This window comes from Chiloscyllium plagiosum, unplaced genomic scaffold (assembly GCF_037043375.1).
Source record: "Chiloscyllium plagiosum isolate Xiang-an unplaced genomic scaffold, Cpla_swu_hap1 HiC_scaffold_1, whole genome shotgun sequence".
NCBI lineage: Eukaryota > Metazoa > Chordata > Chondrichthyes > Orectolobiformes > Hemiscylliidae > Chiloscyllium > Chiloscyllium plagiosum.
In genome coordinates, this window is record NW_028270139.1 from 30,529,144 (window position 1) to 30,547,976 (window position 18,833).

Sequence of the window (18,833 nt, forward strand, 5' to 3'; positions counted from 1 at the left end):
ATCATAATAAGGTTAACTACACGTTGGGGTTAGAAAGGAGAAATGCTATCAATTCCTGATTTACCTAGATACAGTTGACTTCAATGGGGTAAGACAAAGTCTTTGTGTTATAATAATGGACAGGTCCATTAATGGTAAAGCATGCAGTGAGTCTTGTTCAGGAATAAGTTGACATGATAAAACAAACTATTTATATCCTTAAGTGGTGATTGCTCTACTTGTCAAAAAAGGTGTAGACCACAAACTGATAAGAAATAACAATAATCTAAAGAAAATACACAAGTATAGAAAATCACTCAGATCCTGCTGAATCTAAAGGTACAAAGAACAACAAGGAATGACACAACAGATGGCAAGAGCTATAAAACTGAAGAATGCAGAGAAATTTATAAGTGATTCCAAAATCAACTGCTAAGTACTTCTGCTTAGGTTTAAAAATATGGCCGAAAATTGTGTGGAAAATAACAATAATAAAAGAAAGGAGATACTAAAGAGTAACAAATGCATATGACCAGATGGTCTCCAAACAAAATTTGCAAGTAAGTAGATAAGAACATTTCTGATGTTTGAACTATAATTTTCCATAGTACCCTTAATTCTGGAACTGTTCCTTTAGATTGGTAAATTGCACATTTCACGTTTGCACATTTTTCACTTTTGAGAGAACATGAAGGTTAGCTCATGCCTTGTGAGCATGACTATTATATTTTGAGCATATTATAGTAGAGGACAGAGAAACGTCTATGGATATTATTTATATGGACTGACAAATGATATTTTGTGTAAAGTACAGATTTGTACTGTAAATAGATTGGAGATATGCCACGAAGATTCTTAGAAGTTAGCCCATGTTGGATGTTAATGTCCATGGACATGGGGTACCTGTGACCAATGCTCATGTTCTCTGAGATAGTGGGGCCTGGTGTTCAAAGTAGAGGAAGATTATATTTCGGGCTTCTGAAATCACCAAGTATCCATTCTGATTTCCATGCCAAAACGTCTGGATGCCCACCTTGATTGCGATGGGTGGTAAAATAGAAAACTGCATCTTGATGATGTGAGATCTGCAGTTAATACAATTATTTGTAAGCAATAATTCCCCTAAAAAAAATAACCTGAAGTGGCCCAGTAAGAATCTCACCTTGATGCCCAGGATTTACTTAAAAGATTCGGTGAGTTTTCCCTGAGGTTGAGATTCTGCCACGATCGTGTCAAACCCTAAGATTTCACCCTTTCTGTCTATGACACTACCCTGGATAGCAACTGAAAAGTTCTGATATTCTGTTGAAGGACAGATTGTTGAACTACTGTGACATATTGACCGCCCCTTCATGCTTTAACCATTATAAAAGGAGTTTGATTCTGTATGAGAGCCTGAGGCAGAGAGTCGTGGATATCTACAGCAAAGAAAAAGGTCCTTTGGCGCATCACATGTACACTGATCAAAAACAACCAAACTATTCCATTCTCATTTTCCAGCACTTGGCCAATAATCTTTTATGCCTTGGAATTGCAAGTAGTAATCTAATTAGGTCTTAAAGCATCTGTAGTACTTCTGAGATTCCACTGCAGCACTCAGTTTTTGAATGGATGCTCCCCCTATTGCAATGCAAGCTAAAACATCAGCAGAGGACTTCAGATTTGGAGGTTTATGGATAGAATAGGCCATGACTTGTGGGATTTAAAAAATGGTTCAAGCTCTGCACAAACACTCTTGTGAATTCAGACACACATATGCTTCTTGGCATTGTCCAAAGGTTTCATGGCATATAGTGCCATAAACCAAACATTTGTAGCATATGCACATCAAGGTTCAACTGTAGGCTGCCCATCACTTAAGTCTTCAGCAGCATTCGTGTGTGGCCTGTGTCGACTATAATGTCACCTATCTCAAATTCAATTTATTCATATGTATCTCACCATATGCAGGTCTCATCAGTCCTTATGCTGTCATCAGAATTTATTTTAGTGTAAGTATCTGAGCTAATGGCTACAGGTACGAAATCAAGTGAAGGATTATCTTCATCATTATTGTCTTCTTGCTGCTCTTTCTTTACCTCATTAATTTGTAGCAGGGATTCCCCAGCTCATTGCTAGCTGGGACCTGTGGGTGAGCTGTGAAAGGTAGGAAAGTGAAAAGGGGCATGGAAGAGAAGATTCAACTCAAAGCACTTTCACTTCTCATCAATGTCTCCTAAATACTTCATTGCAATTTGCCTTGTAACTTATGACTAAATCTGTCCCTCTACATGTGAACTCATGGGTTCCACAATCTCGTGGATGTTTTCCAAGATAATCATAGTGGTCAGAGCAGGGAACTGAACAGCTGTCAATATGTCTGGAGAACCCATCGGGGTTGCAGCCTTTAAAAGTACTAAAATGAGGAAGAATACAGTGACCCAAGTATGTACACATGGACAAACTTTACATTGTTAAATTGTTAAGTTTCTATTTAATTTTTGAGCCAAATATATATTACTTCATTAAAATACTTTCTGGTTTTGATCATTTTGGGCAGCTGGGAACAACTAGCCTTTTTGAACAGTGGTAAATGATAAACAAAAATGAACTTATGCCAAGCAATGGCAAGTGCTTACTGGTTTGCAGGGCTATTTTTTGGTGGTAGAATGGGATGGGATGCCAGGAAGTGATTTTTGCATAAAGCTGCCAGGTTTGTTCATTATTGGAATTTACAAAAATTTTTCAATGTTTAGTTATTCCAGGCAGCAGCATATTATAGGTGTACCCATATCAGGGCACCAAGCTCAGTTTTTTAGACAGCCTGCCTCCACACTCAACAGTTTTAATGGCTACCTTTCTGAGGTGGCAGGCTGGAATCCTATTAACTATGCCTCATGAGAATTAAAATTAAAAACTTTCCAGGGCACTTTTTCCCTAACGTTTGCACATTTAAGTGACCCTGTGACTACTTTGCATTGGAATATTTTGTGTAGTGAATGTTCACTCCAGCCATAAAGAAATTAACTTAATCTTAATTTTGTGACTTTGTTATATTTGATTTTGTTCTAATTAAGTTATATAAAATTGTGAAGTAGTTTAAATTTTGCAATTCAAGCTGAATATAAACTTATTTAAAGCCCCAAGTGAATAGTTTGGGATTTACACCAGCACACATTTTAAAAGGGTATTAATGTCTTCATAATTATTTAATACATGTATTCATTTTCCTATTATCACAGAATTTATTTACATAGAGTCTTGTGCAATTTGGTTTACACAAGACACTATGTAATCCAAGAGTCCAGATAATTAGTGGACTGGATGTCCTTTATCTACAACCTTTTATTGAGTAGAATGGAGTGGTTGAATTGCTGAACACTAAATATAGACATTTGATGTAAAGTTGATGCAAGTCCCCGAGGCCAGTTAATTTTGGTGTTTGGGGGTGTGCAGACCACGGCAGATGTGATCCTGGAAAGATCTACCACTTGCTAAGCAAAGCGAGTCATCTCCAATCATTTTACTCGTAAACTACTGGAAGGAGATTATATCATATTCAAGCCTTCTTAAAGGATCTGTATTGTTTAACGCAGGTAACATTGTATATTTTTCAGAGTGTTTACAAAGTTTGTTGTTTCATGATAGGAGCCAACAGAAATTTTGCTACCTATGTTCAAATCTTGTCAAAATAACATTCTAATGTTCTTAGTTAAAGTATGTATATTGATATTATGTAACAATCCAAACATAATCATTAGGTTTTCTGATTTTTGTCAAAGTTTGGCTGGTTGTTAATTTACAGAAATGCAATAATACATTATCAAGAACCTGGAAGTTTAATATTAGTGTTCAAACGTCATAATCACGATATAAATATTTTTCCATGTTTGAAAGTAAAAGAACTGAGGTATTAATATGACACACAGCAGGAAGCAACATGTGTAAAATAGGTAATGTGCATATTTTCCACTGGATCAATTTCCATGTAAAATTATGAATTAAGTAATAGAGAATTTTTAATAAAGACTTGTATTATTTTCTAACTAATTCTTGACAACACGTTAAGGTGCAGCTTATTTGGTACATGGCCTGAGTTAGGATAATTGTAAATATTTATTAAGATATTTCCAGTCACTGTATTTATGATCTTTGACATTGAAGAATAAAGCAACCAGATTTTCATATATTCATGTATACTCTGTTCATTACAGTTTTCAACTGTAAGGAAAAACATACATAATGCAATCACACAGCATGCTTACAAAGGAATTGAAGCAACAAGCATCTGCCATTGTAAAGGAAATCCAAGGAAATGGTAGGATACTGTTACACTATCATTTCTAAACTCATAATAGTAATCAAAATCCTTTAAAATCCTACCCAGTCGATTATTAACGTTAATGTGTGTGTATTTTACCAAAAATAATTTAGTTGAATATCTTACTGACTATGGTAAGTAATCCTTTTGTCATTACCACTGTCCTTTGAAAGTTATTTTTAGTTTGAACAACTGTGAGTAGCTGTTGTAAAGTGCTGAGATCTTTGACAGCTGACGTACATTCTCGATATACAGACCTTCTGACCTACGTTCGGAATTAGATCACCAACCATTTACAAAACATATTTTCTTTGGGTGTAGGGGGTCTATGCACATGTGCACATTTATAAATGTGTATATAAAATATACAAGAAGGTAGATGCATTCACAATGATTACACATAAATGATTTAATACAATGACCACTCATCAAATCGCAAAACTTTAATTATACATATTTGCACAGCATTGCTGATTGCCACGGCAACTTTCTTCCCTCAGTTCACATCACCCATCAAATATGAATATGTAAACAACAATAACATTGAGTGACTTTCACTGGGTTCCAAGCAACACTTTCAAAGGATGGGCTGAGAGCTATAAAATGCTGCCGTGTCAGCAGCACCTTAGTCTTGCAAACACATGTATAATGCCACTTCCGAATTGCCTGAGATTCCCAGGTAGAAGCATTTGATTCTCTCCAAGAAAGGGGATAAAATTAAGGTGGAAAACCAGCTCAGTACGCCAATCATTAACCTTGTGTCCTTTTAACTGCAGTATGTGCATTGAGGACTGAAAATAATTAACTGGGAGAAAGTTTTAAGTAGCTGTTCTGAATGAGCATGCCTTTACAGTTTTTTTTTCATTTTTGGTTTAACCACTATAATGACACACAATCCAGCAACATTTCAGTTTCCCTAGGTTCACCAGATTTGTAGGCTTGCACCTTATTCATTAAGGGGTTAAGACAACTACAAAAGCTAAATAATAAAGCTATTCAAGCATCAAACACAAGGTAATTATAAAACAAAGATCACCAAACACATCTGATTCCACAAGTGTCCGCACAATCAAATTAATTAAAGAATGGGTGTTTCACCACAGGTAATGTTAACATACTTGGAGATCTAATTTTGATCCAGTTCAGACATGAGTCTTTCTATGGTAAATGTTAAGGATCAAAGGTCAAACTAACTTGTATTCAATTGAAGTTCACAGTACAGAAGCCTTATGACATATGGTATAACTCAAATTAATTCTTCAAATTATACTCTTATAATTATAATTAAGTTATAATTTTTGCATAGTGCAAGATACCTTTCTGGTTTGAGGTACACGATCAGAGTAATTGTTAGCAGATGCAAACCATTTTTCCAACCTGTGCTATTTGGTGAATTAAATAGAGACCACTTGTCTTCCACATTAGTTTTTCAATCTCTCCCCCTCATAATCATAAATGGATTAGAGTTGTATCCTGCTGTTTGTTCATTAAAACCAACACAGCTAGATTGGCTAGCCATGGCAGAAACTATGTGATTTTGATTCCCATTTACAATGCTTTTGCAATAAACATTAAAAACTGAAGGCAGCTTATTTAAATATATTAAGAGAAACACTGGAATGGTGCAGCATCTCTGGAGAGCAAAACAGAACTAATGGGTTGAATTACAGATAAAAGAAATCTAATAACCTGCTCAAAGATTGTATTTCATACCTCTGGAGCAAGTATGACTTGATCCTGGATCTCCTGACTCAGAAGTGGGGTCACTATCATTGCACCAGCTGTTGAAGGTGGACCTCCTGCAACCCAGCATAAATATTTAGTAACAAACTCCCCTTTTCTGGGCCAGCCCACTCTGCTTTAATTTTGTAGCTAATGGAGCTTTAATTATTATTGATGAAACTGCACCCCATCTCCCATCCAGGAGGGGTCCTGATTCAGAAAGCTGCTGATCAATCAGAATTCAGCAGCTGTACACAATCACAGGTTGTGGACACTGCTGTTACTGTCGCTAAGCCAGTAGAAGTCGAACATTGAAAAACTTAGGCGTCCAGGTATCTCAAGCAATCCCAAGGAGTGGATGAAGGAGACAGTGAGTGGGAACATGTTTGGCAGTGAAGGGACGATGGATCGAGGCAGAGAAAGATATTTTGTTTTGGGAGAGTGGAGGGTGGTGACTCTAATTGGCACTGGAAATTGGGAACCAGAGAGGAAGCATCCCAGGCTTTATTGGCCATCACCTTTTAGAGTAAAGCTGCCAGGCTGCATGCTGGTTGCGTACAGACCTATCCTTCTATCTCTTCAGTAGAAATGACACTGGGATGAGGCATTACTTGTCCACTTAATGAGCTCAATTGATTCCTGAATGGGTAGCCTGTCTAAAACCTTGCCCACCACTTGTAACATTGAAATGGACTGACCATGAATGGGCACTATCTATTTACCCACCTATGGTGGCCTTTAGAATTCAATGCAATTTTCCAGTTAGTGCATTTCAAATTATAACAGACATCTAAACATTAGTGTTAGGATTTGGCAACAAGTTAAAAAAAACCTTTAAAACATTCAAATCTTTCTAATAATGTTTCTAGTATCTGTCAAATTTTACATCTACATTATGAATGTTGGATCTGTTTATGCTTGCCTTTAAAAAGTTGTACCTTTCTAATCTGGTATTTCCTACTTACACTGATTATCGAGTAAAGGTTTAATTGTACTGATACGCAGATTAGCTACTGAGCATGTGAGAAAGTAACTAAGTCATTACAATGTCAGATCACATTGAAATAGACCGAATCTACAGGATCCAAGGCAATAGTTTCTCTTACATCTCCTGTCTATAATGATGTTTAATGAAGTTGTTAATGTTGGCTTACAAGAATTTTGACTTGAACTTGCTGCATAATGGCTGATGGTAAACAGACCCATGACCTGAAGGTAAGTGGCAAGGAGCTCCTGAATAGAAACCAGTGACTATGTATTGTTATGAGTGAAGGATGAGCCAGCCAAGTGATCCAAACCGAGAAGTGGAGGAGAAAAAATTTCAAGAAAATCTCAGTTGCAATGGGAAATAGTGGGTCATGGACTTCAAGGTCCATGTAACACCACACTTTGGAGAGGGAAAACCTCACAAAAGCTGAACAAAATACTAGTGAAACCCCCCAGTCAGAAATGCAGCAAATTGTAAGAAACAAAAATCAACCAGCTGCAGGGAAGACATTTTTACAGTGAATTTGAAGTTTTTATTTACAGGGATGGGAAGGAAAAAGCACTCCGAGACTCTATCCAAAGAAAACATGTGAGGAAGTAGGTCACAATTGATGTCATCAACGAACAGAACCAGCAGGAGCTTTAGTCATGGTTTTTTAGAAAATTCAGTCATGGGATGAGGGTGGTTAAGAGTCAACCACATTGTTGTGGGTCTGGAATCCAGATAGGGATGGCTGTTTCCTTTGATAATAGATATTAGTGAAAGAGATGTGTTTTTCCTAACAACTGGTAACTAGATGTGTTTTTCCTAACAACTGGATTCATAGTCATCTTTAGGCACTTAATTCCAGATTTTTTTTATTGAATTCAAATCCCACTATCTGCCATAACCAGTTTTGAACCTGGGTTCACAGAACATTATCTGTGTCTCTGGATTAACAGTTCAGTGATAATATCACTAGACCATCACCTCCCCTAAAGAGAGTGATCACTACAGAGCTCCATTGCAATAAAGTAAAAGGGAAATAATTCACAGCATTCTAAAAGTGTCTAGGCATTAGAAGACACTGAGGAGCAAGAGGAACTCTTCTTTGAAAGATTTAGCAGGCATTCATACTTGAGGCAAGAAAGTTCTCAGACTATCCTTCATCAACTTTGGGGCACAAGGATTATTAAAATCAAACTGCCAATGGAAGTGAACATACAGAAACCTCGTGAGTTATGTGTAACATGGAGGATTGGTTAGCTCAGTTGGCTAGATAGTTGGTTTACAATGCAAAGTGATACCAACAACATGGGTTCAATTCCCACACTAGATGAGGTTACCATGAAGGACTCTCCTTCTCAACGCTTCCCCTCACCTCAGGCATGGTGGCTGAAGTTAAACCACACCAATTGTCTTTCTCTTTCTCTCTCTCTCTCTCTGTCTAACGAGAAAGTGGAACTATGGCAACTTTACCTTCACTTTTATTTCTGACCATTCCACTTCTTTAGTAACTTGGAGCTATTGCATAGCTTTGAATATTCTTTGGCTAGTAAATTCCTAAAACATTGAAAATTACTCCATCTGCCAGGAATAATTTTCCATTATAATAGCCCTAGCCTGTGTGTAAAGACTAAGCAGACAATTAATTTCTCTCTCTCAAAAAAATTAAAAAGGCAAGAAAAAGGTATAAAAGTCAGGAGTGACAATCCACAAGAAGGTGTTCTGACCTTCATTTATTCTTTCAAGTCACAGGGAATCACTATCAATCATATTGTTAATTTAAGTGATGGAGAAAACTTAAAACTCCTTGGACTCCAATATTCAAGAAACATTGTTTGTGAACTCTCTGCTGTCCCTTTTGTGGTAAGGGCTAGAAACCACAAAGAAGCAAGAAAAATAATTTATACTACTTCAACCACAAACAAACACAAGTGAAGCTTCATAAAATTCTACCACCAGCAAAATCATCACATAGTTGGAGAAGGGATCTTCAATCATTCATGAAAGAGGCCTGAGACCTCCAATGTAGATTCATGGATATTGAAGTCTCAAACAGGATGGATGATGCCCCACCTCCATTCTACCAACTGCATGCAACACATCTTTACAATCATATACAGACACATAAACATGGACCTGACCTGTTTAGAGGAAAAACCTTCAAACATTGGAATCAGTCTAGATATTTTTAAAAATTTAATAAGAAAAGGACCAAATTAAAGAGCTTCTGGAGATGCAGCATACACTGATGAAGGTTAAAGTTGATCATTAAAAGGAGGTTGAGTACAGTTAAGTTAAATGAGAATTGGAGCAGTCTAATTACACACTGACTTCAAATAGACAGCTGACCCAAAAGCCCAGCAATGAGCAGTTACACACCATCAAACCTTAGGGTTTGAAAAAGAACAGTTACAGATAACAGTTCTGAAGAAAGGTCACTGGACCCAAAGCATTGACTTTGCTTTCTCTGTACAGATGCTTCCAGACTTGCTGAGTTTTTCCAGCAATTTCTGTTTTTATTACAGGTTGCAGATTCCAAGACTCAGAAATGGCAAATGTTCTCATGCAAATTACACAATACTGAGATACAAAATATCAAGATACAGATTACTGTGAACTATTAGGTGAGGAAAGCCTTCTGCCAAAAATTAATGAGTTATGTGAAAGAAACTCGAGAGACAACAAATTTGCAGAAAGTTTGTTTAAAGTTGCAGAAGACTAAAATGGAGAAGCCAGCTGTTGTTAATGACAGAGATCAACAAATAATGATGATGATCCTTTGAAAAAAAGAATTAGAAATGCATGGGGAAGAAATCCCATTTGCCATCCATCTTGCACAGCACAATGGTACACAGGGACATAGAGTCATTGAGTCATAGAAATGTACAGAATGAAAACAGACCCTTCGGTACAAATCGTCCATGCCGACCAGAGATCCTAAATTAATCTAATCCCATTTGCCAGCAGTTAGCCTATAATCCCTCTAAAACCCTTCCTATTCATGTATCTATCCAGATGCCTTTCAAATATTGTAATTGTATCCACCATTTCTTCTGGCAGCTCATTCCATGCGTGCATCACTCTCTGCGTGAAATGGTTGCCCCTTAGGTCCCTTTTAAATCTTTCCCCCTCACCCTAAACCTATGCTGTCTGGTTCTGGACTCCTCCACCCCAGGGAAATCACTTTGTCTATTTATTGGGGTGGGTGGGTAGTGAGGAGTGGTGAAGCAAGAGTAAAGAGTTAAATGTTCAAGGTCAAATGTTGATGGTTAAAAAGGGTACCAAAAAATAACTTGCGAGTGAATTGTGGAGCGCAGGGTTAACTAGCAAGTACTTTAAGAATAGCTAATGAGAAAATGCAAAAGAATCTCATGGAACTTCACATCACATGGATCTGCAGCCTAACTCCATAGGTTCTGGTAGATGTTCTCTGCTAATATTTTTTATACATAGTTATGTTTAATAAAATTGGTTAATGTTCACTTACAAGATTGGAAACTTAATCAAAAAGTTAAAGCATTTTCACCCAATTTCAGCTTTATCTCTGAAATCATTCAACCAAATTTAACAATCTGGCTACCTTTCTAGAATGATAAAATAACTACATGACATGAGAAAGCATAACACACCCTATGAAGGGATGTATACTTGAATCCCATATGTATGATCTAACTTTCTCTTCAGTCTGTAAGCAATGCAAGGAAATCCATTGGTTTCCAATAAAAGTTTTAAAATGTGAGTCCAGACAACCAAGGAAGTGTGAAATAACTAATGAGAAAATATTCATCAAAGCTGTTGTAAAGATATTTCAAGATACATTTACCTCAACATACTTCAATTTATATTTACATCACATGATTTTTTTGCATATGTGACAATTGTGGAACATATGCCAAATTCTTAACATTGAGGTGCATTCCTTTGATTAGTTATCTAAACTTTCAGTTCATGTAATTTGATAACTATAACATAAGATTTATTATCAATGTTCTGACAAAGTTATTTTATATCGGCTGGTGATATTACAGCTAGCACCCTAAAAAGAATATAATAATATACTGTATTCCACTATCTGAATGTGTTGCACACAGCTGTTGTTGAAAATGCAAGTTAGAAGCATCCATCAGTAATTTAATCACATTGTCTCATACTATTAAATGTCAGCCCTGATTATTCGAGAGTGATACAGTGACTTGGAATTCAAACCCAGAAATAGACTACATTTTTTTTAATCATCTCACATGCTCTATCATTGTCAGATGCAGCTCTGTCTTATCAGTGCTGTTCATCAGCAGCAGGGATATTTCACTTTTTAAAATTATTTTACACTTGACAAACAGGACTTTTAGTCAGAACATAATTAAGTTTTCACTCAGCAAAAACTTTCACTTGAAGAAACAATTACTTCTAAAGAAAGACATTAAAAAAACACAAGATTGGTGCAGAAAATGAGCAAATTGGAGAACAAGGAACAGCTATAACAGCTTATAAAGAATCTAACATGAAAAGAAAGCAGTGGGGAAAAATATTGAATCAATTAGAGATATAAATTTCATTATTATCCTGGAAGAATATTGTGCGCAATTCTGGTCTTTCTTTTCAGAAGGATCTTGTGAAACTTGAAAGAGTTCAGAAAAGATTTACAAGGATGTTGCCAAGGTTGGAGAGTTTGAGCTACAGGGATAGGCTGAATAGGCTGGGGCTGTTTTTCCTGGAGTGTCGGAGGCTGAGGGGTGACCTTACAGAGGTTTATAAATGCATAAGGGGCATGGATAGGGTAAATTGCCAAGGTATTTTCCCTGGGATAGGGGAGTCCAGAATTAGAGTGCATACGTTTTGGGTGAGAGGGGAAAAATTTAAATGGGAACCTAAGCAGCAACTTTTTCATGCAAAGGGTAGTGTGTGTATGGAATAAGCTACCAGAGGAAACAGTGGAGGCTTTAGAGGGTTTAGAGGGATATGGGCCAATGCTGGCAAATATGATTAGATGAGGGTAAGATATCTGGTCGACATGGACGAATTGGACCAAAGGGTCTGTTTCCATGCTATGCATTTCTATGACTATAACTCAGAACAGCAGGTCAGAATAGGCCATGTGATGTTCGGTATTCTTTTGGATGTACATATAGACCTACTCTTTAGAGATAACTGAGGAATTTATTCCACGTCCAAAGTGGAATCAAATGAATACACAATTCAGCTTTGATTGTCAATTGGGAGAAACAAATGTTATTGGCAATCAAATTAGATTGTCTTCAATATAGGATAGATTTGTCTTCATTTTCTAAACTTCTAGATAAACTGCAGTCAACTGCAGTTGTTAATAGAAGAAAATCCTCCTTTGTTTTGATAATCACAAAAAATTGTCTTTATCGAGTATATACAATTCATAGAGAGTAATAGAGGACTTCTCTGGAATGTTAGGCAATCAGGTTCCAGTTTTATATGATCTGACATCATCAAGACATACTTCCTTATGCACGAGTTTGGTAGGTATTCTTACAGTCAAAGTGTAGTTAACCCATTACTCTATATTTACTCTCAGCTCCTTCTAAGGTTGTAGGCACTTGTTCACTAGTATCTTTAGGGAAGGAAATTTGCTGACCTGGTCTACATGTGACTCCAAATCCACAGTAACAGGTTAACTTTCAAATACTAATTGAAGCTGCTTAGCTAGCCAATCAGTGATATCAAACCATCAAGAAGTCTAATAACTGGAATAAATTAAGACAGATCACCCTGCACCAACCTATCCATCAGAAACAACAATGGCAAACCCAACCGTGTCAACCCCTCAAAGACCTATTCATTAACACCTGGGGACTCATGTAAAATTTGAGGGTGCTGTCCCATAATCAGTGAAACAACAGCCTGACAAAATCACAGTATGGAATCCTACTTTACGGATCATATCGCTGACCTTGCTGTCACCATTTCAGAAAATGTCCTGTCTACCAGCAGGCCCAACAAACCAGAGATGGTCGCACATTAGTGTACATTAAGAAGGGAGTTGCTGTTGGAGCCCTCAACATTGGCTTTGGACCCCATGAAGTCTCATACATTGTAGAAGAGCTGATGGGAGCACGTCATCCTTTTCCAGTCCCACTGCTTTGAGAGTCACATGTTTAAAAAATATATTAAATGGAATATTTATTATATATAAATGTTTCAACATTGTAAATTGTATGCTTCCTCTATATTAACAAAAAGATCCATCAGCTAGGTTTCTTCGTTAAACACAAAATTATCAATTTATTATAATGCAAAACCAGTCCAATAAAGATGCAGAATTAGCTAACAAACATAATTTATAATATGAAAATATCAAAGTTGAACCCTCTAAATAATTCAAAACACACACAGACACACACTTCAGTTAAAAGAAAAGAATATGTTTCTCTTTGCAAAGACTCACTTTAAAGCTCATTGATTTCTGACCAAGGATGGTTTATCTTGAATGCAAAACAATAAGATATAAAATATTCCGAAGTCTATCCCTTTGGTGGTTTTGCATGTGTGTGCTCTCGCTATTAATGACTCGTGCTTTTCTCTGAGGTCTTGGCAATTATAGTTTACTCAATAAATAAAATATTGATAAATTTTTCCAGTAACTCTCTTTCAAAACAACAAGCAGTTTTTACATTGAATTCACCATTCAAATATTTCAGAATTTGGAGACATAAGCTGGGAGACTTGTACATGGCAGGCTTTCCTCAAATAACTCCAAAAAAGAAACCACAAGCCAGCATACATGGTTTAAATAGAAAAGCCAGCTGTAAAACAGTCAGCTATTTTTTCTGCAAGTGAGTTCAAGCAACCAAGACCAGGAACTGTCACAAGTCACATGATTTCCATGAAGTATTGTCGGGGGGAAAAGGTTGTAATGCATTTTCATTGAACTTTTAAAGAAAACGTCCAGGCATATCCCCAATTCGTCAGACTCAGATCCTCAAATAAATAGAAATATTAAGTGGCTACCTAACATAAGATATCAATTCAAACATGGATAAGGAAACATCTTGCTAAATATCACCAACCATCCACCGCTCAGCTGATAAAGCAGTACTCCTGATCAACACCAGTTAAAAGATGCACAAATAGTACTTTGGATGGGAGACTTCAATGTCCACCAAGAGTGGCTTAGTAGTGCCAATACTGACTAAGGTAATTGAGTTCTAAAGGACATAGCTGCTAAACTGGGAATGTGGTAGGTGGTGAATGAACCAACAAGAGGACAAAACACACTAGATCTCATCCTCATCATCTACCTGTCACAAATGTTTCTACCAATGACAGTATTGGTAGGCGTAACAACTGTACTAAACAACGCAGTATGGAGGGAGCTGTATAAATATTCCCATCCTCAATGATGGAGAGTGCAGCATATTATTACAAAAGACAAGGCTGGAGCAATTTCATCAGTTTTCAACCAGAAGTGGTTGAAAACTAGGTAATCTATCTTGGTTTCCTTCTAAGTTCCCCAATACCATAGGTGTTGGTCTTCAGCAAATTGATTTATTTCATATGATAGCAATGAATGGTTAAAGACAGCAGGTACAGCAACATTGTGGAAAAAGCATTGAAGACTTATCTCTAGCCAAGCTGTACCAGCAGTTATAGCAATGGAATTTATCCTATAATAAGCAAAACTCCTCAGTTATGCAATATCCACAAAAGCAGGACAAATCCGACCTAGCCAATTATCTCCCAATTGTCTACTCTCAATCATTAGCAAAGAGATGGAAAGTGTCAACAATGCTTCAAGTGGCATTTCTCAACAAAAACCTATTGACTGAAGTTCCATTTCAGTTCTGCCAAGGTCACTCAGCTCCTGACCTAGATACAGCCTTGATCCAAACATGAACAAAAGTGCTGGAAGCCAGAGAGACTGTCCATGACAGCAAAGCAACATTTTACTGAATATGGTATCAAACACCCCTAGCTAAGCTGGTGCCAGTGGAAATCAGGGAAAAATTATGTTGTTTGGAGCCATGCCTAGCACAAAGGAAAATGATTGTGGCTGTTGGAGATCAGTCACCTCTGTGCTTGCAGGAGCTCCTCAGGGTAGCATCCTAAGCACAACCATCTTTTGTTGCTTCAGTTGATTCCCTCCATCACAAAATCAGAAGTGGGGATTGCAATATTTGTGCAATATCATTCTTGACCCCGCAGTTACTAAAGGTGTTTGTATCAATATGCAATATCAATATGACCGAGACAACATTCAGTCCTGGGCTGAAAAGTGATGCATGACATTCTTCCCACATAGCATCAAGCAATGACCATCTCTAATAAATGCTGGTCTAGGCATTGCTGTTTAACCATTTGAAATGAAAAGAAAAGCCCATCCAACACCTGTTACAGTCATTAATTATTTACAGTTTTCATCCATCTCCTACATCTTTCACTGTTCCCAATTTCTCTTGTGCCTTAAGTGTTAATGTCCAAAAGTAGTCTGATCTCTCTTGAAGGATGTATAGTTACTGTGTGCATTAACTATCATTTCCTTATTGGAAGAGTGGATGCAGCTTCCAAGAAAGCTGGTGCATGGACTGTACTTATTCACCTTCTCTTCTGTCCTGGCTTACTATCGGTAATCCCCTTGTCTGCCTACCCCTTTCATATCTCTTCCTCTCTTTCTGGGCTCCTTCTCCATTTATTCAAATCATTAACTCTGCTTTCTTCCCACAGATACTACCAGACCTATTTCAGTTTCGTCAGCAATTTTGGTTTTTGCTTCAGAACTTCAGCATCTGTTGTTTTGTTTTTTTATATTTATTCCAGTCAAAGAAAAGCTGATTCTTTATTTTTTATTAATTCACAAGATGTGGTTATCATTGCCCACATCAGCATTTCTTGCCAATGCTTAATTTCCCTTCTGAAGATGGTGGAGAGCTACCTTCTTGAACTATTGCAACCCATGTGGTATAGGAAGAATCTCTCTTGTGGTGCAGTGGTAGTATCCCTACCCCTGAACTGAGAGACTGGTTCAAGACCTACCTGCTCCAGAGATATATAATAACATCTCTGAACAGGTTGATTAAAAAACAATAGTTTACATAGTGTAGGTTTACCCACAATTCTGTAAGGGAGGGATTTTGACCCAGCAACTCTGAAGGAACTGTGATATATTTCCAAGTCAGGCATGCTGATGAGATTAGAGCTGCCAAGAAAGCAGAATAATAATCTCTAAATGTTCAATATTGATATAATTTGTACCTAGCATCACCTTTTCCTGTATTACTTATCAATTGCAATTGCTGAACTATCTATTTGACATTTTTTTCTGTGTATCAAGACCACCTTTATGTTCTTTGCTCATTGCTTTGAGTATGTGTTGGATACGAACGGTTTCTACTAATAAAGGACAAGCATTATCTACTCTGCCTAAAGCTCCACTGCTCACGAACCTATCTTAATGGCTGCAGATCACCTTCATGTACAACTGAACATTCTTTGCAAACTCCATAATGCAAGACTTCTCAGATATTGCGATTATCTTGCTGCCCATGAATAATTCTAAAGCTTTGCAAGTGTTCTTTTGTGGCTGAACTACTGTACACTTTTCTCAGCTGTTGTCCATTTAAATATGAGAACAGCTACCATTTGTGCCTGTCAATTGCACTTAGTTTGCAAACTGGAAGGTTGTTTATCTTCAGTTCAGTTTCCTGCAAGTTTACCAAAGTTCCATCATCTTTAATGGATGTTGAGCTGTAGCTGACAGTTGCTGAGACTTCACAATTTGCTTTATGCTTCACTGTAATACTCTGATTTTCATCATTGGAAGAAATGTCAATACAAAAGTTTGGTTGCAATTTTTGCTGTATGTTATTGGTGGATTTAGTTGCATAAGCAAAAATGTATCTCTTTGTTACCTTCCTCAACAAAGGAGTGATTCTCTTCAAAAGACAGCGCTTGTATGCACATTGCCAGTTTGGTACAAGTGTCTGGACCTCTGCTTTCATTATATCATCTGCATAAGTGACAGCTTCATCCTGTGCCAGTTTTCTGTTAAGAAGAAAGCAAAGGATTAAAATGTTCTCTTGTGGCTTGTCACGTTCATGCTTGGTGTCTTTCTATTCTGCTACTTGTAGCCTCTCTTCAGAGCTAAATGGAAGCTTTATATATTATCTTTCAGTGGTAACAGGATTGGAGTTTCAGTTTTGAAGATTGATGCTGAGTTAACTATGGTTTCTGGTGCAACTGCTGAACTAAGATGATACAAAGCAATTCAAGCATTTTTGCTTCTCAAGAGTACTGATTAGGAATTATATACCAAGAACTGATGATCTCTCTCATTACAGTCAAGTTTAACCTGCATCTCTCCTCTCACTCTGATTTGAATCTTTATGCTCCAAAGCTAAATGGAAGATGGTGAAAGAATTTTGGCTTCAGTAATAGTTTTGAATTAGAAAAAAAAAGAATATGTGTTCTTGTATCCAATACAAAATTAGTTGTAAGCCATGCCATCTGGGATCCAGATTTCATATAACATTTGTCTACATAATCATGCCTGCCAATATCCTGTAGGGCCTTTTAAATCTCCCAAGAGAAAGTCATCTTGCTCCTCAGTATCTGGTAAATTTTGGAGACTTACAGATAGTTTTGTCTGCTGTTAACATCTTGTGATGCCAATCCAGTTATGAAATGAGCATATCTGTAATAATAGTTGGGCAAAGCTCCACCAATAGAGTCCCTTAACTGTGTTTACTCCACTCTGTTTCTTTTCACAGTTTCTGTTGGCTCACTTTCTCTTTGTGTTTTTTATTTCCAATTCTGCAAAGACAGTCAATTTGCATACTTCTGATTCATTGTGGGTGACTGATTTTTCCAGCTTGCCTGTTTCCTACCAAAGGTTTTTCACACAGTTTGTTAGCATTTTGTGAGGTTTCCCTTTTCCTGGTCCAATGCCTAAACAGGCCCAGAACACCTTCCCTGATGAATGATACTTCCGCTGGGTTTCTATTCAGGTTTTCCTCTCTTTTCTGCAATTGGCTTGCCGAGCTGGCTTGTCCTCTATCTGCTGCACTAAACTGCAGTTGTGTTCTTTCTGGTACTCCTTTGCTGCTGGTCATTGGTTCTGTGGGTCTGGTGAGAGTTTGCTTTCTCATTGTTATTGATAGAAGGTAGTCCCCACTCTTGTTTGTAAACATCAGCACCTTTATTCAGTATAACATTATAAACAGCAAAGCGTAAGAGAGGCCTTATCTGGAACTCTGTATTCCTGATGAAGGGCTTGTGCCCGAAACGTCGATTTTACTGCTCCTCGGATGCTGCCTGAACTGCTGTGCTTTTCCAGCACCACTCTACTCCAGAATCTGGAATTCTACACATTCAGTCCCATTCCCAGATATCTGACATCATTATGACATAGCTCCTTATGTGCATGCTCATTAGCTATTCTTAGAGCTAAGATATAATTAACCCTTTTACTCTATGTAAACACAGCTATACTGTCCAACTGTCTCAGGCTCCTCCAATAAACCAGCACTACGGCATTCAACTAGCCAGTGTTTACTGCTACTTAGTCTCCACTGTAAGGATTCAGAGCCAGTAGGTCAAAAATATATGTTTTCTGTACACAATTTTGAAGATGTCAATAAAATCATGACAAACACAATCAGACTAGAAAGAACTTGGAATCAGTATAGGCTTACTTTGGCTATTATGTTTTACTCATGGACATTTAAGCACAGTGAGTAAGCAACAGTTTAATAAAACTACATACTTTACTTTCAAATGTATAATTGCATTGTAAGTCAGACACAAATACCAGTTTTCTTCCAAAATTCTGAAATGCTTGTTCATCATCACGTCTACTGAGCTGAGTGCAATTTATAACATAAATAATAATTTGCC

General features: G+C 37.2%; 1 protein-coding gene across 2 annotated transcripts in view; it reads left to right on the top strand.

Moving 5' to 3' along the window:
• Positions 1 to 3,396: 3,396 nt before the first annotated feature.
• The window catches only part of LOC122553141 (myozenin-2-like), a 37,925-nt gene continuing 22,488 nt past the window's right edge, over positions 3,397 to 18,833 (top strand). Inside the window, exons 1-2 of one of the 2 annotated variants that reach the window (XM_043696724.2) lie at positions 3,397 to 3,554; positions 4,173 to 4,276. In XM_043696724.2, the coding sequence (XP_043552659.1) occupies positions 4,201 to 4,276 (76 nt within the window). In that variant the 5' untranslated portion in view covers positions 3,397 to 3,554; positions 4,173 to 4,200. The remainder of the gene's footprint in view (positions 3,555 to 4,172; positions 4,277 to 18,833) is intronic. The other variant, XM_043696733.2, reaches the window with a different exon arrangement.